Here is a 25,540-nt window from a genome sequence, read left to right on the forward strand (position 1 = left end):
AAGTATCTGGAAGAACTACCAACCACACTACTTACAAGTCTTGCTGATCCTAGCACTTACCACCTAACTAGAACTGACAATCGACTGTTTAAAAACAGCATTCACTGAATGCACCTATTCTTACTGTACTCCATTTTTAAAATGTGTCCAAGAATTGTTGAGAGAACTGCTTTAAAAAACGTAAACTGTTCACCATGTTGTTAGTCGCTTTGGTTAAAAATGAGTCAGCCAAATGTAATGTAATGTAAAAAAAAAATCACTCACTGACATATCGCAGCCCACCACATGAAATCTGCAGGGTGCTCTAAATTTAGTACAGAGCTTGATGTGGTCCACATACTGTCAGGAGAAGGGAAAATGGGAAAAAAAGACTGAAACATCAAACAATGCACAGTCATTCCAAGACCAGCCAATGAGATGAAAAGCACTTTTAATCACACAAACAAAAAAAAGCATTACCTAAGCTAAGTTAATTACTTAGCCAAATTCCCGCTCAATAATGCACTTGACTTCCTTGTGGGGGGGGGGGGGGGGGGGCTGCATGCAACCAGCCTTGAACTTTCCAGTTGTAATCCTTCACATTTTCATCAAGCTGGTGGAGGCACTGGGCGTTGGGCTGGCCATCTGCTGAGCCACTCAGCCCTGGCAGCATTGCTACCTCTGGCACAATGCATTGTCTCATCTACTTAAGTACTGCGAGAGCTTAAATGCACCACTCTGATTAGGCATCTTAAAAGCTAGCTAATTTAAGGACACCACATCCATGTACCTTCTGTTCTGTCAATGATGCAAATCAACAGTGGTGTGGTGGGGTGGGGTGGGGTGGGGTAGACTTCAACTTACTGACCTTTTCTCTGGGAATCTTTTTCTTGGCACATCCTTCACATATCATTGGGTATTTTGGACATATTTCATCGTGAGCCTAAAAATATCAAGACAGGAACAAGAGACTGACTGAGGAAAATCACTATGTTTCTGTACAATGCTCTATTTAGAATATAATAACAAATGTTATCTATTGTGGCTGCAGAAACCTATGGTAAATACTGGTTGAGTTCAAGAAATACTCTGATTAAATCCATGCTAGCAAATCTTAAACAAATGGACGTTACCTTGATATCTTTAAATTGAAAAGGTTCTTTGCAGTATTTGCAATTCAATGTTCTTTCCGGGCATTCTCGCTCATTGTGCCGTTCCAGCTCATTAGCCCGGAGAAGTTCTTTACAGGAGGGACATGAGATGATCATATAGTCACACTTTCCTTCGTGGGTAAGCTACAAAGACACAAATTGACAGAGACATCTTTCAGACTTCATTTACAATATTTTGGGACTTTAGTATAATATAATGGGTAAACTAGATCTAAGACCGGCTAGAGGTTAATCAGTTCATAGTTGTTGTTGTTTTTTTCCCCCCATAGATCTATGGTTTTACCTACATTTAGAATACTCCTGACATAACATTCAGTTGTTAAGATGACACTTTTTCATGTTAAATTAACATACAAGTGAAGTGTTTGAAAATAAGCTGTTAAAAGAGAAACTAATAAAAATTCAGAAATTCAAGGATATTTCAAGAGGTTTAGCAGGAAATATCTGCTGGAGTATATTTCAAATGTCAGCAGCTCATGGAACAGCTCTTCACCTCGTATTCTTTAATGCTGCCCGTCCAAGAACAGCCTTCATTAAGACAAACCGCTGCTAGAGCCTCTACCTCTCTTCTCGCTGCGTTGTCAGGAAAAGCCTGAGGTTAAAAATAAAACAAAATAAACAAAAAAACAATTAGCTTATTCTTAGACATTCAATGTGACTTCGATGTGATTGACCACAGAGACAGTCAACTTACAAAGCAAAGCATTCCTCCATTAGTTATATCTAAAACACCTAATGAATTACTTAAAATACTACTGGTTATAAAGCAGCAACAAATTATCATTCAATAACAATAACTGTAACAATGTATCTCAACATTTTAGGAAGTCCCCAAAACTGATCCCTGTAATACATACTTTTAAGTCTGAAGTACTGAAGCAAGCATGTATGACAAGTCAAGTTGATGAGTGAGTGAAGTGAAATCGAATTAACGTTACTTACACAGCCTTGTTTAAGAATGGATGTTGGTTCCTCAAAAATCTCTTCTTTAATACAAGCACTGCATTTCTGTGGTCCAGAACTGTAAAGTCAGACAGAACCCGTCAGCCCCTTTAAAATTACAGACTAACATGCACTAAATCCGCCGTTATAATAGTATCATGACTGACTAACAGTCAAGGACATGATTTATATTTCCACTGGCTTCATCATGTAGATGTAATACAGTTGCATTACGGCATCAGTGAGAATTGCATCGGGTCACACACCAAAGGGTAGCAACATAAGGCAAGAAGGCTGGATAGCAACACATGACAGATTTCAGCCAACAAGCACGCACTGATTTCATTCGTCGGGAACTGGTGTCTTTTGAAACTGAAAGGAAAATTGAAGCAATACACAAAGGAAAGAGATGCATTCGGAAAACACTGATTGTTTCTTTGCCTGTTCAGATCAAAGATGTTGTCCTCGATGTGTAATGCTAACGCAGCTTCATTATATGTAAAGCTAAATGATAACCAGCTAACAAATGTTAGCCAACAGGCTTGGGTTAGCGCGTGAATACTAGCCCACTAGCTAGTAACATTAGCTAATAGCATCTTGCCTCAGGAACGGCGCTTACCTCACAGTTTTGTTAAAACAGTATGAACAGAAACGATGACCACATTGGGCTTGGAAAGGCCTTCTTAAAATTTTCTGACAAATATTACACAAATGCTTGTCCTCAAGCTTGTTGGCCAGTATTTTCTTGGGGAATCCGGGTTTGTTGCCTTCTAATGAAGATGGTGGTGATGGTTCCTGTGCAGCCATTATTCCCGCACGGACATGTGACCTGGCTTTCTGCTATGGATAAGGGAGAGTGATTGAAGCTTTACCCATGGCTTTCACTTATTCTGAAGTGAATGTGAGTGGAAAGAAGAAACAGAACTGCATGGGGAAAAAAACACAGTTGATATTAAATGTGATTAGGGTGTTATTATGAGACAATAGTCCCAGCCCTTTCATTCAGTACAAAAACATGTCAACAGCAGTGTTTACAAGTTTATAGCCTACACTGATTATATTCCCTCTACATTTCAAAGAAATCAACCATGCCATTGTTGACATTCTCATGTTCATTCAATGGAGAACTGCATCACTATAGTGTGCCTGCACAAATAAACACAGCACTGTATTGATCTAAGATGTGGACTATGTTCACACATGTTATAATACCTGAATATCTTTTAGACAATGCCTTGTGCATCATAACATAAAGTGTGAAACTGCACTAGGTAGGCCTAAGCTAAGGGACAATTTTGTTACAGCAGCCTATGAGGTTATGTTGCTATGAAGTTACAGTACAACAGCCTATGCTTCCCTTCATTCAAAATCAGAAGATATCCAATATAAGATATTATTTAGGCCTGCTTGGGGGGTGTTATTGCCTTACACAACACTGTAGGAAGGGTGAAACAGAACTCAGAACTTCCTTCCAAATGAACTTCTTGCCATCAGCTCAAAGTTTTCTGAGTGCACCTTTTCAGTCACGTCCCATTTGTCAATTAACTCTAGTCATTTTTAAGTCAAATGCATGCAAATTGAGGATTGTGTGAGACAAACAATTGATACAGAGAAATGACAGGATTAATATGCATCCATATCTGAATGCTGAAATAACTTCTTTATAAAGAATGATTATTGTCCTACCAATTAAAAGCACAGCATTAACAGACACTTTATTTTCCCTGCACTTTGTTAGGCACATTGATTGGACATGTTATACTATTTTCAAACCAAACAAGTCAAGTCGGCTAATATCCTTGTGTAATACAAACAGAGGAATGAAAGTGATTCTCAAGCACTAGGACCCACCCACATCCCCCCTACCTCAAGAAGGGGATTCCCACTGACAACTGCAGACCCCCGGCCATGGACTCCACTCATGGGCTGCCAAAAGAAAAACACACACACAATAAAAATAAAATTAAATTAAATCTACTAAGAATAGTGGAAATGTACACTTGATTTATAACTTTGCAATATATAAAATACTGTGACTGACTTCATAGATCTGTAAGTGAAATCAGAGTTGGGCAAAGTTGCTGTGTGCGTCCAAAGGAAATGTGGGCGGGGTAAACTTATCCCAGCGGAAGTTGTCAGCTGTTCTCGCGGCAACTGAGGAGAACGCGCCAAATTCCGACTTTGCATGAGGGCTGTCAACAACAAGTGAACTGAGAATGGATATAACATTTGGGGATTTTATTTAGCCACGGAAAACATTGCGCTTTTTGCAAATATGTTTTTCGGAACTAGAGAGCAGTCATTCAAAACAGTCCCCACAACGCAAAGCAAAAACTGAAACGAGGTTTAAACTGTTTTCTCTTGTGCTGTTGTCGCAAGACAGTTCAACCGGTAACTTGGAGCTAGCTTAGCAAGTTAACTTTAACGTTACTGTCAAAAGTGGAATATCTACCTCTCGTTATCCTCCTTGCGTTACTTACGTATTTGGATAGTAGTTGTTCTGTCGGATAGATATATTTAATTATACTCGGTAGTTCTGCATTAGTACTTTTGTAGGAGACGAATTCGACTACGTTTGTCCAATATGGTTCTACAAAACAGTGGAAGATTCAAAGCTGATAGAGGAGGAGGGGACCAAGAAAACCAACAGTAAGTTCCCTTGCGAGTTTCGGCTGATAATGTTACCCTTTGTTGAATTTTGTTGTTGTTGTTGTGATAATGGTCATTAGCCATTTGTCAACATACATTGTTCCTTGTCTTCAAGGGATGACATGTCCGGGCAGTCAGCCGCCAAGCGGCTGGAGCGCAGTCAGTTCACCGATGAGATGGATGCGCGCTTCGGCTTCGAAAGGATGAAAGATCCTGGGGAGAAAACGGGCTGGTTGATAAATATGCACCCGGTATGTGTTCATGCGCAGCCCGATGTTTCCTCCATGTAATAATAAGCCTACTGCAAATAATCGTGACGAAATGTCTCAATATATTACCCTCTGATGTTCATGGTGTTGTCTATGATCTTATAGACAGAAATACTGGATGATGACAAAAGGCTGATAAGTGCTGTGGACTATTACTTCATCCAGGACGATGGAAGAAGGTTTAAGGTGAGTCTATTGATGTTTATTAAGTCCATGCTTAGTGAATATCCTGGAAGATATTCAATCAGATATTCTGTTTTTATATAAGCATCATATAACCAAACATTACCCCTCCTTGCAGGTGGCTCTTCCATTTAAGCCATACTTCTATGTTGCTACCAGAAAGGTATGTCTGGAAATCATCAAAATACTTTACTCTTGTCAGTGCATAACCTTGAAGTGGTATGATGACAGGTTTGTGATTTTTGTTGCAGAATTGTGAGCGAGAGGTCATTTCATACCTGTCAAAGAAGTTTCAGGGCAAAGTGGCTAAGCTGGAAGTCTGCCCCAAAGAAGACCTGGACCTGGTAAGAGAGTACTCGTACTCGCTTGTGTGTGTGTCAATGTCTCAGTGTTTCTATTTATTATGTAATGTTATGTAATGTGTTGTCTGTCAAGTCCATGTTATATGTACTGGGTTGCATGATGAGTCCAAGACAAATTTCCCCATGGGGACATTAAAGTATATTCTATTCTATTCTATTCTACTCCTCAGCGTATTGGGTATTGAGTTATTAGGGTAAAGGGGTGTACAATTCTGATAATGTTGCACATCCTATTGTTTTCCTGTAACTACAACATGTACAGTATAACTGTTTCTTTATTTCATACGTATGCATGCCTTGTAATTTCAATACAAGGCAAGTATACGTCACATGGCAAATGATTCTTAATAAGAAACAAGTTAATTGAATTAGTAATAAATTAAATGAATTGCACTTTGTAGGCAAACCATCTGGTGGGACTGAAGAGAAATTACGTCAAGCTGTCCTTCAACACAGTGGATGATCTTATCAAGGTCAAACGGGAGATTGCCCCTGCTGTTCGTAAGAACCGAGAAAGAGAGAAGTCCAATGAAACCTATACAAGCATGCTGTCGAGGTAGGCTTCAGTTAATCACTTTTCATGCCATCGTTTAGGAACGCTGTTTTAGCTACAGGTCCATCATTCGTGATATTGTGTCTAATATTTGATGACTTAAACGGCTTTAAGGCCCATTGAAGGCTCATTCACTGAAGACAGAAACTGTCAGGCTAAACCTTTGGCCTGTGATGGTCTGTAATTTGTCTGTTATGTACAGTAATTTCCCGCATATAAGCCGCATTGTGTATAAGCCGCAGGACAGTGTTTTATGCAAGTTAAAAGACACAAAACCATATTAACACCATATTAACTGTTCCCTTGTATTAACCTAATAGCTGAAGACATTTAGCAAAATCAGTGTATAAGCCGCGGCTAATAGTCGGGAAATTACGGGTATCCATGTTATGTATGTAATATTGGTATGTTTCTTTTGATCGTCAGTGCGTTGGTTGGAGGAAACGTCGCCGCAGGAGATGAGGACGGCCCATCCAAAAAGATGGCAGATCAGTTGGACAACATAGTGGACATGAGAGAGTATGACGTGCCCTACCATGTCCGCTTATCCATTGACCTGCAAATCCACGTGGTAAAGACTTCAGTACATTTACGGCAAACTCCGTTGTGATCATGTGTTGTGTGACTGATGCCCTCTAATTGCCATGTCTGGTTTTTGTCTCAAGGCTCATTGGTACAACGTCCGGTACCGTGGCAGTGCCTATCCTCCTGAGATTGTAAGAAGGGATGACCTTGTGGAGCGACCGGTGAGTTGGAATTAATTACCTGCTCTTTCCCCCTGTTGACATAAGTTGGTGTCATTTATCAAACTGCAATCATAAAACTGATTTTTAGTCAACTCTCACTTTTTTTATGTTTTTCCCCCATTGTATCCAGTTAGAAGTTTTGCAGTGCTGTGAATTCACACATTGAGTTGGTTTTTTTTTTTGCAGGATCCAGTTGTGCTGGCGTTTGATATAGAGACGACCAAGCTGCCCCTCAAGTTCCCTGATGCTGAGTCGGATCAGATCATGATGATCTCATACATGATTGATGGACAGGTTGGCGCATTGTTTTTACATGCTTATGCGAGGCAGCTACAGTGCTACATTCTGGGGGCCATGATTTTGATAAGTTCTCCTTCAGTGATTTCACTGTTCACCATACTTTTCATCGCTTTTTTCAGGGTTTTCTCATTACAAACAGAGAAATAGTCTCTGAGGACATTGAGGATTTTGAGTTCACCCCCAAACCAGAGTACGAGGGACCGTTTACAGTGTTCAATGAGCCAGACGAGGTAAGTTGTTGAGGTGGGCCTTTTTGACCCCTGTGGCTCTCTGATGTAAACACTGACGAAAAGCTGTCTTTGAGATTGCTGCTTTGGTCTAAAAGCAACTCTCCTTCGTTTCAGGCGGCGCTTCTCCAGCGTTTTTTTGAACACGTCCACGAGACGCAGCCCAACATCTTTGTCACGTACAACGGGGACTTCTTCGACTGGTGAGCCGGACACGCCCTGCCTTGTTTTTGTTCATTGCTTTGTTTTGTTTTCTGTTTTCTATGCTGTTAATTGGTGGGTTTTGCCTCCTGAATCCATTCAATTCAGGCCCTTTGTGGAGACGCGCGCAGCTCAGCATGGCCTGAACATGTACAAGGAGATCGGCTTTCAGAAGGACGGCCAGGGGGAGTACAAGTCCAGCCAGGCCATTCACATGGACTGTTTCAGGTGAGCGATCCCACATATACTGTAAGCCATTTGTCATCTTTGGGGTTTCCCTCACTGCAGGGCTGCACAGTGCTACATTGATTAGATTAGATTCAACTTTATTGTCATTGTGCAGAGTACAATAACAAGGACAACGATATGCAGTTAAACAAGGAAATGCAGTTCTGCAAATGCATAAATGTAGCACATGCACGCTACAAAAAAATCAGTCTGTGCTATGGATGATTTTCTAGATTAATGGGAAGCATTTTTGTATTATGTTCATATCTATGGAATATGGGAGCAACCATAAGAAAGGCATTTTGTTTTAAGTTTAAGTGTTTAAGTGTTCCATTCTAGCCTACTGGTTAGGGCTTCGAGCTTGTAACCGGAGGGTTGCCAGTTCGATCCCTGACCAGTCCACGGCTGAAGTGCCCTTGAGCAAGGCACCTAACCCCTCACTGCTCCCCGAGCGCCGCTGGTTGGGCAGGCAGCTCACTGCTCTGGGTTAGTGTGTGATACACCTCACTGTGTGTTCACTGTGTGTGTTCACTAATTCGGTTAAATTGGGTTAAATGCAGAGACTGAATTTCCCTCACGAGATCAAAAAAGTATATATACTTACAGTATACTTTTTTTATTTTTTTGATATTTTTTGGGGCTTTTATGCCTTTAATCAGATAGGACAGTGTAGGGTGACAGGAAACGAGTGGGAGAGAGAGTAGGGTGGGATCCGGAAAGGACCACGGGGCGGGAATCGAACCCGGGTCGCCGGCGTGCGGTGCAGGTGCCCCAGCCAGTCGCGCCACGACTGGGGCCTACTTACAGTATACTTACACTATCCCTCTGCTCTTTTCCCAGGTGGGTGAAGAGAGACAGCTACCTGCCCGTGGGGAGTCACAACCTGAAGGCCGCGGCGAAGGCCAAGCTGAGTTACGACCCGGTGGAGCTGGACCCTGAGGAGATGTGTCGCATGGCCACCGAGGAGCCACAGGTCCGTCCGCGTCACTCCGCGCCCTCGCAAAATCACCCCATGACAGAAAAAGCAAAAACAATGCATGATCGTTGTATTTTGTTCGCAAAATACTTCTACCGCATTTAAGATAACAAATGGAATGTTAAAACGGAAACCTTGAGGGAACAACTGATGTTGATAATGGAACTCTCTTGAAACGCTCTACACACAATAAGCAACACCCAAATCTCCACTATCAATTTAATGTCATGTATGATTTAAAAAGTTCTCTGAAAAGACAAGCTGTGAGTGTATCCTGGCAAATTCTATAAAAGTGCTCTGCTTCTGGGGTTCTACTCTGAGGTACTTTGAAGTTTAATAAGCTTATTGTAGTTTACCTGGACGGATATGGACATGGACTGATATTTACGTTGATTGTTTGGGTGGTTGGTTGCTTGGTTGCTTGGTTGGTTGATTTATTTATTTATTTACAATTTAACACTACAAAGACTGGAAACCACTAGCCTGACGAGCCAGACACAATTACACGATGTACTGTATACATGCCCGATAGTTGTTTCAAATTTCAAAAGTCAACGGAGAGTTGCTAGACTTATATGAGGGGCGTCTAGATTTCTAGGCTAGAAAAACACATGAATTCTAAAACAAAGTCAATTCTTCCTCCTGCAGACACTGGCCACTTACTCGGTGTCCGACGCAGTGGCCACATATTACCTCTACATGAAGTACGTCCACCCCTTCATCTTCGCTTTGTGCACCATCATTCCAATGGAGCCGGACGAGGTAACCAGGACCACACCACTCCCTTAATGGAACACACACACACACACACACACACACACACACACACACACAAAGCATAATCCAGGGAGCAGACATAGAAATTTTTTTAATCACCAGTAAGTCATTTAATTAAAGGGTCACTGCACCCTAAAATAGGTTTTTTGAGCTGTTGATTGATTGAAAATACTCATAAGTGGTGAACTGTACTATTACCAGGGTTAATATTGACAAAAATCATTATCACATCTGACTGAGTTACATTTGTGTTTTGAGTGAAGAGGTTGTAATTCACACAACCATTGACTGTGCGTGTGTGTGTGTGTGTGCTCGTGTGTGTGTGTGTTTGTGTTTACAGGTTTTACGTAAAGGCTCTGGCACATTGTGTGAGGCTCTACTGATGGTCCAGGCCTTCCACGCCAACATAGTCTTCCCCAACAAGCAGGAGCAGGTGTTTAACAAGCTGACCAGCGATGGTCACGTGATGGACTCGGAGACCTATGTGGGCGGCCACGTGGAGGCCCTGGAGTCTGGGGTCTTCCGTAGTGACATCCCCTGCCGCTTCAAAATGGTACGGCCCACACGGCACAGTATTTGCAAGAGAAATTTCCCTACATTGATTTCATGCTGTCATATACTGTATGTATTTTTAATGTAGTTGATTTGACAATGTTTGTCTAATTTTGTTCTTTGTTGCTTTTTTGTTTGTTTTGTTCAAATGGACAGAACCCCGCTGCTTTTGACTTCCTCCTTCAGATGGTTGAGAGAACTATACGTCATGCCATTGAGGAAGAGGAGAATATTCCGCTGGACCAAGTTACAAACTTCAATGAGGTCACACATGCTACCTTCATCACCTCATAGTTGACTTCTGCTACCCTCATCACCTCATAGTTGACTTCTGCTCTGATCACTCTGATCATTGAGCTTTAAACTGTGACCATTATCTTTCCTCAGTATGGCCATAGTAACAGTCTTACACTTTGCTGCTGGTCATAGCATGGAGTATGGTCTTTGGGGGACTAAAAGCAATGCAGTTTTGGATTTTATTAGTACATTACTGGAACATTACTTTAACACTAAAGAAAATATTAATTCCCTGGCCTCTACAGGTCTGTGATGAGATCAAAAAGAAGCTGATCTCGCTGAAGGAGGTGCCCAACAGAATTGAATGTCCTCTCATCTACCATCTTGATGTGGGGGCTATGTACCCCAACATCATCCTGACAAATCGCCTGCAGGTAAGCACCACAGTCATACACTTTGCAAACAAATTAGAAAAAGGGCAAATCGTCATACATGATATTGCTAAATGTACGTTTTTAATGTGGCTTGAGAACTTTGCTTTTCTGCGATAGAGTCTGAGTTAATATGATTGAGTTATGAGTGTGTGCTAATATGAGTGTGTGCTCATATGAGTGTATGCTAATATGCGTGTGTGCTAATATGCGTGTGAGTTGATATGTGTGTGAGTTAATGTGAGTTTGTGTTAATGTGAGTTTGTTAATATGAGTTTGTTTTAATGAGTTTGCGTTAATATGTGTGTGTTAATATGAGTGTGTGTTGATATCAGTATGTGTTAATATGAGTGTGTGTCTGTCTCTTGTTCCTTTTCTCCTTCCTCTTCCTCTTCCTCTCCATCAGCCCTCTGCCATGGTGGACGAGGCCATCTGCGCTGCCTGTGACTTTAACAAGCCAGGGGCCAACTGTCAGAGGAGGATGACCTGGCACTGGAGAGGGGAGATCAGTGAGTGATTTATGTCCAGGCAGACCCAGACTCAGACCCAGGCTCATGTTAATGACCACTGGAAAATGAGCTTTGAATTATTGAGATCTCCTAAAGGGTTTAATGATTCAAGACTGCTGTCTTATCCGGTGGTTGATGTGATGGTGTATAGGCAGCAATGCTCTGTGGGGACTGAAGACTTGCATGGGCGTCATTGAGTGGTGATTACACGTGCAAAACAATGTATAAAGTGCAACAGATCAGGAGGTTAATAACTTGTTCGATGAGAGACTGGATGACTATGTGAATCTCTTAGAAATTAGATTTCTCTTAAAATACATTATTTGACCATCTCTCAAGTTGCTTAGCAATCCACCAAATAAGAAGGAGAGGTAATACAATTCCAATGACCTGAGATGCACATGTGGGTCTTATTAGATCTTGCTAGACCGTTTCTTTAACAGGTTTTATCCCTCGCCAACTACTTAAGTGTGGAGAGCTGAAGCTATTGATGTCCTCCAGCGTTTAGTGTGGTATCTACATGAACGCTTGTATGGTCTGGCTACCCCAACAGGGAGGTTGAGGGGTCCTCTTGTTGTCTGTTGTCTGTGGCCTGTGGCCTGCCTTTCTGTCTGATGAGCAGTATGCTGCAAAAAGGATCTATCTCTGTCTGTCTGTTCTGTATCTATTTCCTTGGTGTTTCAGCTGACAAGGAAATCAGCTCCTATGTGTTTGCTTGTCTTGTTCAGTGCCTGCGAGTCGCAGTGAGTTTCATCGCATCCAACAGCAGCTGGAGTCCGAGAAGTTTCCTCCTTTCTTCCCCAACGGCCGCCCGCGGGCCTTCCACCAGCTCGACAGAGAGGAGCAGGCTCGCCACGAGAAGAAACGTCTTGCCGGTGAGGAGCGCATATCCCTCACACTCTCACACACTTCCTTTCTACCCCTCTCTCTCACTCTTCTCCACTGTTCTCCACTGTTCACTGTGCTCCAACTCCCTGGTACCTCCTAGGCTTATTTAGTGATTAAGTGATGCAATTAGTGTTCATAATACATCGTGTCTGTCTCATTCTCATGTCCTGTATTCACTTCTAATGTTGCTCACATGTGGAAGGTGATCAAGTCAGGCAATTGGAGTTGAATAGATGGCAATTGTTTTTTGAACGTGACTGCAAATAAATGTTTAAGGTGCGCATGTGTGCATGATTGTTTTTGTTTTTTGTCTGTGGTTTGTCTCCAGATTACTGTAGGAGGGCTTATAAGAAGGTGCATGTCACAAAGCTGGAGGCGAGAGTCACCACGATCTGCCAGAGGGAGAACTCGTTCTATGTGGACACCGTCCGAGCCTTCAGAGATCGCCGTTATGAGTTCAAGGGCTTGCATAAGGTAGCCCTCTTTATAGCACATCTGGGTTGACCGTGAGGCCTTTTGAAGTGTAAGACTATCAGGACTTGCAGGCACCATACTGCTTTCAAAAGGGATATACCAGATCTAAGTGACACTTCACCGATTAGCATTAAGCTTTGTATCTTTAGAAAACCAGTCATGTTCTCATGGCCGTGCATCATTCCCTCAGTTTGCCTAGGGATGGGAGAAATATGGATTTCAATGAAACCCGTGAATAGGACTTCCTGCTTTCAATGATGTAAAATGATGATTGAAATGATGACCAAATCGCTCAAATGTAACTGTTCAAAGAAAACATGTTCACCACTAACGTGACGTCTGCCACTGTTTGCCAAATGTGAATGCACCTGACCTGTCCCTGTCCCTCACGACTCTGTGTCCAGGTGTGGAAGAAGAAGCTGTCTCAGGCTCAGGACGCTGGCGATGCTGCCGAGGTCAAGCGCTGCAAGAACATGGAGATCCTGTACGAGTCCCTGCAGCTGGCCCACAAGTGCATCCTCAACTCCTTCTATGGCTACGTCATGAGGAAAGGGTACGAATGACCACACACACACACACACACACACACACACACACACACACACACACACACACACACACACACACACACTCATGGACCAGTGGCATGCACCAGCTCTTCACAATATCACTTAAGACGCATACACACACACACACACACACACACACATTTGAACCATTATGTCCACATGAAGAAAATGGTACAGGAACATAACAATTTAGGTTGCAGTACAATATATGCTCAAACTCATGGACCAGTGGCATGCACCAGCTCTTCACAATATCACTTAAGACACACACACACACACACTCACACACACTCACACACACTCACACACACACACACACACACACACACACACACACACACACACACACACACACACACACACACACACACACACACACACACACACACACACACGTGCAAAAGTGTTGTTAAGTATAGCATGGAATCAGTTTCCCGCGTGTCTGTAACCAATAGAAGGATCTCCTGACTCGGTCCTCTCTGCTCTTTAGAGCTCGCTGGTACTCCATGGAGATGGCAGGAATTGTGTGCTACACTGTCACTTAAGACATGCACACACACGCACACACAAGTACAAAAGTGTTGTGAAGTATCTCCTAATCTCCTGACTCGGTCCTCTGTGCTCTTTAGAGCTCGCTGGTACTCCATGGAGATGGCAGGAATTGTGTGCTACACAGGAGCTAACATCATCACCCAAGCCAGGGAGCTCATTGAACAGATTGGGTAAGACGCTGACGCAGTGTGGCTCAAGAGACGCTCAGTGGTCCTGAAATGCTTACTCTGCGACCCGTTTTCCGGCCCATTGTTGCCTTAACCCCTTCCTTGACACTCGGTTCTGCTCGGTTCTGCAGGAGACCTTTGGAGTTGGACACGGATGGAATTTGGTGTGTTCTACCCAACTCTTTTCCTGAGAACTTTGTCATCAAATCGACCAATGAGAAGAAGCCCAAAGTCACCATCTCTTACCCGGGAGCCATGCTTAACATCATGGTTAAGGTAACCTGGCCTATGTCCTCAATGGTGTTTTAGTTTGACAAAGCAGTACAGTAATTTCCCGCATATAAGCCGCATTGTGTATAAGCCGCAGGACAGTGTTTTATGCAAGTTAAAAGAAACAAAACCATACTAAACATCATATTAACTGGCCCCCTGTATTAACCTCATAGCTGAAGAAATTTAGCAAAATCAATGTATAAGCTGCGGCTAATAGTCGGGAAATTACGGTACTTCTTTTAACTGCATGTGTTAACGATTTTGTAATGATTGTTGTTTTGTTTTGTTTTGTTTTCTATAGGAGGGCTTTACCAATCACCAGTACCAGGAGCTGGTGGACCCGGCCAACCTGACCTACGAGACGCGCGCTGAGAACAGCATCTTCTTTGAGGTGGACGGGCCTTACCTGGCCATGATACTGCCCGCCTCCAAAGAAGAGGGCAAGAAGCTGAAGAAGAGGTAGTAGGACTCGAGAAATAAGCTTCTTTTATATGCAGGCTATCCTATCAGTCTCCGCATTGGATGGCAAAGTGTTATCAACGCCTAGCTATAGCAATGGCTGTCTATACAGTAACTCCGCTTGGGTGGCGTTCACATTTATTGCGTTTTTTTGTCTTGACATGAAACAAACCCAGTGTTGGTGGTGAATTAAAAACGTATTGGCAAATTAGCTTGGCAGACCTTACATGTTCTTTCAGTGCAGTTCCTCCTTGAGCTGACGTCACCCTGTATTCCAGGATAACGGGGTGTTGAGCCCCCCTACTGCTCTAGACAATCAGAGACGCTTGCCATGAACACGTGCCTTTGACAGCTCACGCGGCATCGCCTGCCTCGCTCTCACCTCCTCCACAGGTACGCCGTGTTTAACGAGGACGGCTCTCTGGCCGAGCTGAAGGGCTTCGAGGTGAAGCGCAGGGGAGAGCTGCAGCTCATCAAGATCTTCCAGTCGTCCGTGTTCGAGGCCTTCCTCAAGGGCACCACGCTGGAGGAGGTCTACGCCTCCGTGGCCAAAGTGGCCGACTACTGGCTGGACGTGCTCTACAGCAAGGTGTGTCTGCTGCGCTCATGCTAGCATATGGTGTTTGGTGGTCAGTGTTTCCCACAGAATTGAATTCTATTTGTGGTGGTAGTGTGTTTGTGCGCAAATTTGTTTAAAACGTACTTATGATGCTAACTGGATTTAATTGCGATTTAGCCAGTCGTCAACAACAGATTTTTTTTTTCATGTATTCTTTAAACATGCATGCATGTTTGTTGAGGGTCAGAGAGGCTGCACAAAGGTGTGCATAGCTCTACAATTAAAGGAGTTCATCCAGTTTAAGTAGTACAACATAAAATCATTGTGTGGTGGTCAGTGTTGATATTGTGGTGGGCCGCCACAAATAAGTCAATGTATGGGAAACACTGGTGGTGAATAATCATGTTATGCATAATGTACTAATAATGTAAAATACATACTCTACTCACAAAAAGATAGGGATATCTGGCTTTTGGGTGAAAGTACTGAAACATTGAACCGTTCAAAAAGTTTTAAGAGAAAGGTCGCATTAAGTTGACCTGTCAAGGTTATAGTGGATTTTAGGTTCATCCTGAAATTTCACCTCAAAGCTGAATATTTTTGAGAGTAGTGTTATTGAAGTCCTAGCTAGATTCAGTGATTTTAATCATGTTCGTTCCTCCTTCATCGGTATGCCCCTGTGGTCTGCACCCCTGCCCTCCTGTAGGCTGCCAACATGCCGGACACTGAGCTGTTTGAGCTCATCGCGGAGAACCGCTCCATGTCCCGTAAGCTGGAGGACTACGGCGAGCAGAAGTCCACCTCCATCAGCACGGCCAAGCGCCTGGCGGAGTTCCTGGGGGACCAGATGGTGAAGGACGCAGGGCTGAGTTGCCGTTACGTTATCTCGCGCAAACCCGAAGGCTCGCCCGTCACCGAGAGGTAGACTGAACCACTGGTTAACAGACTGGGTTATTCCAACAACAAACTGAAAGCCAAATGCCACACACACATCATGATTAAGTCTTACACCAGGGCTGCACTGGGTACACAGCTGAAGCACCTTGTTCGTGGAGCGAGGAAAAAAAGTTAGAAGACATACGTGTTATTCAATGACAAACACAACGTTTAGTTCACTAACTTTTTTAATGACCACTGTCACGAACACTCACACATGAACTGCACCATCAACATCCGTTCCTACACAAAAGTCCCTAGGTGTTCCTGTCACAATAAAAGTCCCTAGGTGATTTAATAGAAAATACATGTTATATTTCAGTTAACAATATGCACCACGATCACGTCTGGTGTAGCCAGTTTCATTGATTCCAATGGAAGCTATTTGTTGCAGCAGACACTACATGAACGGACCACATCAGTTACCTGCCCGGTGTACTGTAGCCTCCCTGTTACACCTTTAAAACATGAATGCCATTGGGATACATTTACAGAGGCTGAGTGCCTTAGATAGTTCTTTCAGACTCCAATGCTCTGCAATTCTTTCTGTCTTTTCCTGCAGGGCCATACCTTTGGCTATCTTCCAGGCAGAACCTTCAGTCAAAAAGCATTTCCTGCGCAAATGGCTGAAGATGCCCAGTCTTCATGAACTGGACATTAGATCTGTGAGTTGTGGCATATATTCCATTTGATTTACTAGTCTAGGTTGTAAAAATGATATTATGTTAACAAACTAGTATAAATGAAGATGGAATATTGTATATGTGTACTGTATATACAGTAGCAATCAGTTTATATAGACAGTTTATATAACCTTATGGAAGGTATATGCTTTAGACTACATACACTTTAGTTATTTGAAAGGATGTCTTTGCATGAATACCCACAGAACAATCGTCCCTTTGTAACTTCTTGCGTCTCCTAATCGCTCGCAGATCATTGACTGGAACTACTACATTGAGCGTCTGGGCAGTGCCATCCAGAAGATCATCACCATCCCGGCGGCACTGCAGCAGGTGAAGAACCCTGTGCCCAGGGTGCGCCACCCCGACTGGCTGCACAAGAAGCTGCTGGAGAAGAACGACATCTTCAAGCAGAAGAAGATCAGCGAGCTCTTCACCAGCGAGGGAAAGAGACAGGTACCCAATCAGTGCTCATCTCTCAGTTCTGTCACTCGTAAAAATGCACATGATTGCTTGATGTACTGTATCTATCTACAGTATCAATCTGGCTATCTACCTACAGTGGGGAGAATATTTTAACCCATAAAGTTGACTAAAAAAAGGAATATAAAATCATCTTTTAAAAATTGATTTTAGTGTCGTTTAAAAAAAAATGAGTGCAAATCCAACCTTTAAGGACACCGATTTTCTTTGTGAATGAAGAATAAATTGTAAATAAATAAATGTTCTTCCTTAACATAGGAGAGAATAAGTATTTGACCCCCAATGATTTTGCAACATTTATTCAGCTATGATGTTAATACAAGAGGCCAGTTGATATGGAATGAATATGGTTTTGTCTCTCCTGACCACTGCCCTCCTCCTCCTCCTCCTCCTCCTCTTCCCCCTCCTCCTCCTCCTCCTCCTCCTCCTCCTCCTCCTCCTCCTCTTCCTCCCCCTCCCTGTGTCAGGTGGCCCAGACGCTGGAGCCCGGGGAGGCGGCGGACATCGAGGACTTTGGGAAGCCTCCGCGGCCGCTGCAGCCGGCCATCCTCATCAGCACCAAGCGCAAGCGCGCGTCCCAGGGGGAGGAGAGCCAGGCGGAGTCCCAGGAGATGGAGCTCACGCAGTCCTGGAGGGAGATCCTCGGCCCGCCGCCCCCCAAGGGGCCCTCCAAGGTGAGGAGGGGGGGGGACACCTGTGTGGTTAGATAGGGGAGGTTCTTCCCAGCGTCAGCCCTTGGCCATCTTGTGTGTATGTAGCATGCAGATAAGATGTGTCTCAGTATATTAGAGTGTTTGTCTTTGATGTGGATTGTTTTTGTTACTTTGGAAAAGTCTTACTGAAAACAATGTCTCTTTGGTCCCCAGTGAATATATTCGCGGTCATCCAAAAATAGACCCTGTGTTGTTTTTAGATCAGAGTTTCCCTTTAAGATTACTATATTCTTGTTCTAGTTCTGATAGGAAATCGCTTAAAAGAGTTGTTATGCCTTCAATATAATACACTCGTCATCATTACATTTATGTTAGTGTGAAGTTGCCTGTCAGTCTATTCTACCACTGAAACTAGTGTAACTTGTGTCTGTGTGTCTGTGTGTCTGTCCGTGCGCGTGTGTGTGTGTGGGGGGGGGGGGGGGGGTGTGTGTGTGTGCACGTCTGTGTGTGTGTGTGTGTGTGTGTGTGTGTGTGTGTGTGTGTGTGTGTGTGTGTCCTGTCCCGTGCCCCAGGAGGAGCTGCTGGTGTGGCTGCGCTACCACAAGAAGAAGTGGGAGCTGCAGCTGCGCCAGAGGAAGGAGCGGCGCAAGAAGCGGCGGCTGGTGGACGGCGACTCCACACCAGCAGGGGGCGGCGTCATCCGGGACGGCCCCACCACCGCGCTGGGCACCTTCCTGCGCAAGACCGCCCGCAGCATGCTGGACATGCCCTGGCAGATCATACAGGTCAGACACAGCCACTGATCTATAAAGAATGCCTATCAACAATGAAGCCAATGGAACTGTCCCGAGTGGTCCCATAATGGCGGCGTGGTGTTCCAGTTCCATTGTTGCAGAACGGCAACATTCTTTTACTGTCTTTTACTGTCTATGCATTCCTATGGCAAGTGGTCCCATAATGGCCGCCGCCATGTAGGCTTCAGAATTTTGACGTAGATGCGCTATCCAGGTATTCTTTATAGATCAGTGGTCACAGCTGATGGCGTCATATGTTACATACACTACCGGTCAAAAGTTTGGGGTCACTTAGAATTTTCCATTCCACTATAGTTTTGACAGAACACCAGCTGAGATCAAGTGCATTGTTTTTTTTTATCAGGGCAGCAGTTTTCATATTACCGTAATTTCCCAACTGTTAGCCGTGCCTATTACATTGATTTTGCAACATTTATTCAGCTATGATGTTAATACAAGGGGCCAGTTAATATGGAATGAATATGGTTTTGTTTATTTTAATTTGCATTAAATACTGTCCTGTGGCTTATACACAATGTGGCTAATACACAGGAAATTACTGTATGTTATTACATAATTGCAGAAGGGCTCTCAACTGTTGTAGAAAGAAATATCTGATCTTTAATGCAATATCTGCATTGCCCATTATCAGTAGCCATTCACCCAACGGCTTCCACCTTGTGCCATTGCTCTTGGGAGAGTGGACCTTGCTATATGATTGACATATGAACGTAGCTTTCGATAAAAGTGTCTGCTGAATTGATAAATGTAAAAGAATTTAGAATAAAATCTCTGAAGTTGATCAATTAAAGGAGTATGTTGTGCTTGTGAATAACACTTATTCTCTGTGTTCTTGACTCTCTCCTCTTAGATTGCTGAGACCAGTCACCCAGGCCTGTTCAAGCTGTGGGCAGTGATAGGCAGTGACCTCCACTGCATGAAGCTCACCATCCCCAGAGTCTTCTACGTCAACCAGAAGATCCCTAAGCAGGACGAGGGACCCACATACAGAAAGGTTTGCCTTCCTTTAAAACTGGAATAAAATAACTGTAGCCGGTAGTAGCCACTGTGTACTTTATGTGGTAAACTGTACTGCATGGACCACAGAAGATGGTGTATCCATTGTGAAAAGTAAAAAATGAAGTGAATGTGTGTGAACTGTTGCCATTTTTTTGCAGGTGAACCGGATCCTCCCCCGCTCCAATGTGGTGTACTACCTCTACCAGTACACGGTACCTGAGGACATGTACCAGGAGCACATCAACGAGATCAACGCCGACCTCTCCGCTCCTGACATCGAGGGAGTGTACGAGACCCAGGTACAGTGCTGTGTACTGTTGGATATAGAGACCCAGGTACAGTGCTGTGTACTGTTGGATATAGAGACCCAGGTACAGTGCTGTGTACTGTTGGATATAGAGACCCAGGTACAGTGCTGTGTACTGTTGGATATAGAGACCCAGGTACAGTGCTGTGTACTGTTGGATATAGAGACCCAGGTACAGTGCTGTGTACTGTTGGATAGAGAGAGTATGAGACCCAGGTACAGTGCTGTGTACTGTTGGATATAGAGACCCAGGTACAGTGCTGTGTACTGTTGGATAGAGAGACCCAGGTACAGTGCTGTGTACTGTTGGATATAGAGACCCAGGTACAGTGCTGTGTACTGTTGGATATAGAGACCCAGGTACAGTGCTGTGTACTGTTGGATATAGAGACCCAGGTACAGTGCTGTGTACTGTTGGATAGAGAGACCCAGGTACAGTGCTGTGTACTGTTGGATATAGAGACCCAGGTACAGTGCTGTGTACTGTTGGATAGAGAGTGTATGAGACCCAGGTACAGTGCTGTGTACTGTTGGATAGAGAGACCCAGGTACAGTGCTGTGTACTGTTGGATAGAGAGACCCAGGTACAGTGCTGTGTACTGTTGGATAGAGAGAGGGAGTGTATGAGACCCAAGTACAATGCTGTGTACTGTTGGATAGGGAGAGGGAGTGTACGAGACCCAGGTACAATGCTGTGTACTGTTGGATAGAGAGAGGGAGTGTACGAGACCCAGGTACAGTGCTGTGTACTGTTGGATAGGGAGAGAGTTGCGTCTGTTCAGATTACATGGTTTCACTTACATGGATGACCTCAGCTGTGCTGTTCATTTTTAAACTTGTAGACAGACTCTACTGTAGACCAGTGGTCTCCAGCAGCTAGTGTAGGTAGGCAGCGTGTGTGTGTGTGTATGTGTGTGTGTGTGTGTGTGTGTGTGTGTGTGTGTGTGTGTGTGTGTGTGTGTGCAATCTGCGGTGCAAGCCTGTCAGTCGGTAAAATATGTAATGTCATGCTCTACAGCAGCCTACAAACAGAAGGTAAATTACCGTAAAGTTTAGCCTGCTGCTTTTGGGTGGAAATCAGCCATTCAGCCAATCAGCCGGAAGACACACTGCTGCACATTCATTTTGTTTAAGTAGCTCACAGAGGAACAATTGTTGGAGACCCGGCCTTGCTCTAGACATTGTAATGTTCAATGAATAGCAGCTTTACGAGTTTAAAGGGACACTTCACCGATCAGCATTAAGCTTTGTATCTTTAGAAATCATGTTTTTGAATGGTCGTGCATCATTCCCTCAGTTTGCCTTGAGATGGGAGATATACGGATTTCAATGTTGGACTTCCTGCTTTCAATGATGTAAAAATCATCATTTTGCATCATTGAAAGCAGGAAGTCCTATTCATGGGTTTCATTGAAATCCGTATTTCTCCCATCTCAAGGCAAACTGATGGAATGATGCGCGACCATTCAAAAACATGACTGGTTTTCTAAAGATGCAAAGCTTAATGCTAATCGGTGAAGTGTCCCTTTAATGTCTGTCACGTGGTAATTGTGGCCAGTATGTGAGCCCTGTAGACCTACTGTATCACCTCGTCAGCGACTCTTCCCAGAGTATTTGTATCGTGTTTTCACCGCTTGCCTTTTGGATCCAAAACAAAAGCATTTAAATGTGGACGAGAAGGTTTAGCTTGAATCTGCCGTTTCCGTTTGCGTTCCTCAGGTTCCCCTGCTGTTCAGAGCGCTGGTGCAGCTGGGCTGTATGTGCATGGTCAACAAGCAGGCCGTGCGTGACATGGCAGGCCGAGAGGCCGACACGTTTGACCTTGAACACCTGGAGATGAGATCACTGGCTCAGTTCAGTTACCTGGAACCTGGTAAGGGATTACCCTCAGCCAACAGCATCGTATTATTGCAACATTTTGTTAAATTGCTTTTTTGAATGTTCAATGTGAAATACTTCAAGTTTGTTATTACTTTTTTGCTTACATGCTTTTTGTTGCTGCTCTGAAGTGTTTTTACTCTATGTGGATTATATAATAATGGATAATGATGAATTTTATTTGCATTGTAGGCCTACTCTATATTGCAGCAATCTCAAAGTGCTCTATGCAAGTAGCATTGTGAAGTATTAGCTGTACTGAAATGGCCTCTCGCTATATGCAAGTACAGTAGTATTGAGAAGTGTTAGCTGTACTGAACTGGCCTCTCGCTATATGCTAGTAGTATTGTGAAGTATTAGCCGTACTGAACTGGCCTCTCGCTATATGCTAGTAGTATTGTGAAGTGTTAGCCGTACTGAACTGGCCTCTCGCTATATGCTGGTAGTATTGTGAAGTGTTAGCCGTACTGAAATGGCCTCTCGCTATATGCTAGTAGTATTGTGAAGTGTTAGCCGTACTGAAATGGCCTCTCGCTATATGCTAGTAGTATTGTGAAGTGTTAGCCGTACTGAACTGGCCTCTCGCTATATGCTAGTAGTATTGTGAAGTGTTAGCCGTACTGAAATGGCCTCTCTGTGAAGTGTTAGCCGTACTGAACTGGCCTCTCGCTATATGCTAGTAGTATTGTGAAGTATTAGCCGTACTGAAATGGCCTCTCGCTATATGCTAGTAGTATTGTGAAGTATTAGCCGTACTGAACTGGCCTCTCGCTATATGCAAGTAGTATTGTGAGGTGTCAGCCGTACTGAAATGGCCTCTCGCTATATGCTAGTAGTATTGTGAAGTATTAGCCGTACTGAACTGGCCTCTCGCTATATGCTAGTAGTATTGTGAAGTATTAGCCGTACTGAAATGGCCTCGCTATATGCTAGTAGTATTGTGAAGTATTAGCCGTACTGAACTGGCCTCTCGCTATATGCTAGTAGTATTGTGAAGTGTTAGCCGTACTGAAATGGCCTCTCGCTATATGCTAGTAGTATTGTGAAGTATTAGCCGTACTGAACTGGCCTCTGCTATATGCTAGTAGTATTGTGAAGTGTTAGCCGTACTGAAATGGCCTCTCTGTGAAGTGTTAGCCGTACTGAACTGGCCTCCTGCTATATGCAAGTAGTATTGTGAAGTATTAGCCGTACTGAACTGGCCTCCTGCTATATGGTAGTAGTATTGTGAAGTGTTAGCCGTACTGAAATGGCCTCTGCTGATGTATGTTCCTCCAGGCAGCGTGCGTCACATCTACCTGTACCACCACAGCCAAGGACACAAGGCGCTGTTCGGCCTCTTCATTCCGTCTCAACGCAAGGCCAGCGTGTTTGTGCTCGACACGGTGAGGGAACATCTCTCTCTCTCTTTCTTTCTCTCTCTCTTTCTTTCTCTCTTTCTTTCTTTCTTTCTTTCTTTCTTTCTTTCTTTCTTTCTTTCTTTCTTTCTTTCTTTCTTTCTTTCTTTCTTTCTTTCTTTCTCTCTCTCTCTCTCTCTCTCTCTCTCTCTCTCTCTCTCTCTCTCTCTCTCTCTCTCTCTCTCTCTCTCTCTCTCTCTCTCTCTCTCTCTCTCTCCCCCCCCGAGTCTCACAAAGTCACACAAAACAAGTGTCTCAGAAATGTCTTCACAGGGTCTACTGAATGTTATGTTGCTGACAGCAATAAGTTGAAAAGAACGTTTATTTTTATTGGATTAGTTTGTTTCTTTATATCTCAACAACACCAGCTTCATCCTACTTAGAGTCTTGAAGGTTTGAGATTTCTTCAATGATTTGGTGTGGTATTATGATATGCTTGGTGGGAGAACCTTTCTGCATTTTTCAAATGATATAAAAAAAATTCTGGCCCAGTTTTTTTTTTTTTTTTTTTTTTTTCATTTTTGGCACGGTTAGTTTGTGTTTCCATGTGTTGCAGAGAGTCTGCACCCTTGAAGATGCATGTTCTGATAGGACCTCTGTCTCTTCCTCGTGTCTGTGTCCCCTCCTGGGCTGGTTGGCTACAGGTGCGCAGTAACCAGATGCCCAACCTGAGCACTCTGTACGGGGCGGAGCGCACCGCTCTGCTGGAGAAGACCAGCGAGGACCTGCTGCCGCCAGAGAAGCACCAGTTCGAGGTGCGCGCCGAGAACGACCCAAAGGCCATCTACAGAGCTGTGCAGCGCATCCTCCTCAACTACAAGGTGCTCCCCCGCACTCTTATGCTTTTCTTAACATGCTGTTTGAACAGCATATCATATACATAGATAGATACCTTCCTACTTACCTACCTGACTGTTGATCTAAAAGCAGTCTATCTATCTATCTATCTATCTATCTATCTATCTTAATACCATATTAACTGGCCCGTATATAAACCTCATAACTAAAGAAAATGTTTGCAAAATCAATTATTAGCCACGGCTAATAGTTGGGAAATTACAGTAGACAGTTTTCGGGATGAGGTTCATGTTAGGATGCTGAAACAGTGTGTGTGTGTGTGTGTGTGTGTGTGTGTGTGTGTGTGTGTGTGTGTGTGTGTGTGTGTGTGTGTGTGTGTGTGTGTGTGTGTGTGTGTGTGTGTGTGTGTGTGTGTGTGTGTGTGTGTGTGTGTGTGTGTGTGTGTGTAGGAGGAGCGGCGTGGCCCCACCCTGATCGCGGTGCAGTCCAACTGGGAGCTGCGGCGGCTGGCGGCGGGCATGGCGGTGCTGGAGGAGTTCCCGGTGGTGCCGGTGCACGTGGTGGACGAGATCAGCTACAGCGTGCTGGACTGGCAGCGCCACGGCGCCCGCCGCATGATCAGACACTACCTCAACCTCGACAGCTGCCTCTCGCAGGCCTTCGACATGGCACGGTGGGCACTGGGCACCCCCCCCCCCCCCCCTCCACCTCCCCATCCTCACGCTACCCTACACACGGTCTTTGTATCATGCCTCTTTCACATCACTTTCACTCAGTCTCAGGAGTTTTGTAGCCAAGCCAACCAGATCTAGGGTTGGTCATTTGGGAAATACTTTTACATTTGCATTTATTCATTGAGATACTGTATAATCGAACAGCTAAGGGGTGTTGTTAGGCACGACGCGAAGCGGAGTGCCTAAAACCCCCTTAGCTGTTCGATTATACAGTATAACCCACGGACTCGAGTGGCTTATTGCTTTTCTAAAACGGTTACTACGTCGATCTAGCAAGATTTCATGAAACGAAGGCACAGCAACGACAATGTAACGAAGTATCCATAGATAATCTTTCTTCCGCCAAGAAATATATTCCCTCCTTATGAATGGTTGCCATGCAACAACAAGACGCAGCCACTGCTAGTTTTGTGCTAGCGCATTACTATAGAACGAAATGCGGTCAAGGTGTGAGTTTATCATGATATTTACAACGGCATCGAACGCGATTCAGCCAATCACAATCAAGGACCGGAACTATCCGTTTTAGAAGACGCTGTTATGCAAAGCAACTTGCATACATGTGTGTCAGTTCTGTTACAAGGGCCGTTGTCCCCTAGTCAGTGTCCCGCTCTAGGGCACAA

The 25,540-nt window shown here is 44.0% G+C and overlaps 2 protein-coding genes across 2 annotated transcripts in view; one reads left to right on the forward strand and one right to left on the reverse strand.

The window, feature by feature from the left end:
* Positions 1-264: 264 nt before the first annotated feature.
* Positions 265-3,066, reverse strand: LOC134089520 (TNF receptor-associated factor 2-like; the record flags this gene model as incomplete). Its single annotated transcript, XM_062543964.1, is given in 6 exon segments — positions 265-339; positions 848-922; positions 1,113-1,274; positions 1,645-1,743; positions 2,094-2,172; positions 2,713-3,066. Coding segments are annotated over 6 exon segments (678 nt in total), but the record flags the coding sequence as incomplete, so codon positions are not given.
* Positions 3,067-4,289: 1,223 nt separating this feature from the next.
* Positions 4,290-25,540, forward strand: part of pole (polymerase (DNA directed), epsilon) — a 28,871-nt gene continuing 7,620 nt past the window's right edge. The window contains exons 1-36 of the mRNA XM_062542659.1: positions 4,290-4,742; positions 4,858-4,993; positions 5,117-5,197; positions 5,313-5,357; positions 5,446-5,538; positions 5,958-6,112; positions 6,536-6,680; positions 6,775-6,855; positions 7,042-7,149; positions 7,275-7,385; positions 7,500-7,585; positions 7,692-7,811; positions 8,652-8,784; positions 9,436-9,549; positions 9,905-10,117; positions 10,273-10,380; positions 10,659-10,787; positions 11,191-11,293; positions 12,022-12,168; positions 12,510-12,655; positions 13,060-13,208; positions 13,854-13,946; positions 14,075-14,219; positions 14,518-14,675; positions 15,069-15,264; positions 15,941-16,155; positions 16,733-16,835; positions 17,106-17,309; positions 17,804-18,010; positions 18,562-18,774; positions 19,655-19,798; positions 19,962-20,102; positions 21,830-21,983; positions 23,267-23,373; positions 24,030-24,206; positions 24,633-24,856. Coding sequence (XP_062398643.1) covers positions 4,678-4,742; positions 4,858-4,993; positions 5,117-5,197; positions 5,313-5,357; positions 5,446-5,538; positions 5,958-6,112; positions 6,536-6,680; positions 6,775-6,855; positions 7,042-7,149; positions 7,275-7,385; positions 7,500-7,585; positions 7,692-7,811; positions 8,652-8,784; positions 9,436-9,549; positions 9,905-10,117; positions 10,273-10,380; positions 10,659-10,787; positions 11,191-11,293; positions 12,022-12,168; positions 12,510-12,655; positions 13,060-13,208; positions 13,854-13,946; positions 14,075-14,219; positions 14,518-14,675; positions 15,069-15,264; positions 15,941-16,155; positions 16,733-16,835; positions 17,106-17,309; positions 17,804-18,010; positions 18,562-18,774; positions 19,655-19,798; positions 19,962-20,102; positions 21,830-21,983; positions 23,267-23,373; positions 24,030-24,206; positions 24,633-24,856 — 4,949 coding nt within the window. The 5' untranslated portion in view covers positions 4,290-4,677. The remainder of the gene's footprint in view (positions 4,743-4,857; positions 4,994-5,116; positions 5,198-5,312; positions 5,358-5,445; positions 5,539-5,957; positions 6,113-6,535; positions 6,681-6,774; positions 6,856-7,041; positions 7,150-7,274; positions 7,386-7,499; positions 7,586-7,691; positions 7,812-8,651; positions 8,785-9,435; positions 9,550-9,904; positions 10,118-10,272; positions 10,381-10,658; positions 10,788-11,190; positions 11,294-12,021; positions 12,169-12,509; positions 12,656-13,059; positions 13,209-13,853; positions 13,947-14,074; positions 14,220-14,517; positions 14,676-15,068; positions 15,265-15,940; positions 16,156-16,732; positions 16,836-17,105; positions 17,310-17,803; positions 18,011-18,561; positions 18,775-19,654; positions 19,799-19,961; positions 20,103-21,829; positions 21,984-23,266; positions 23,374-24,029; positions 24,207-24,632; positions 24,857-25,540) is intronic.

The sequence above is a fragment of the Sardina pilchardus genome, chromosome 8 (genome assembly GCF_963854185.1).
Source record: "Sardina pilchardus chromosome 8, fSarPil1.1, whole genome shotgun sequence".
In the NCBI taxonomy this organism is placed as follows: Eukaryota; Metazoa; Chordata; class Actinopteri; order Clupeiformes; family Clupeidae; genus Sardina; species Sardina pilchardus.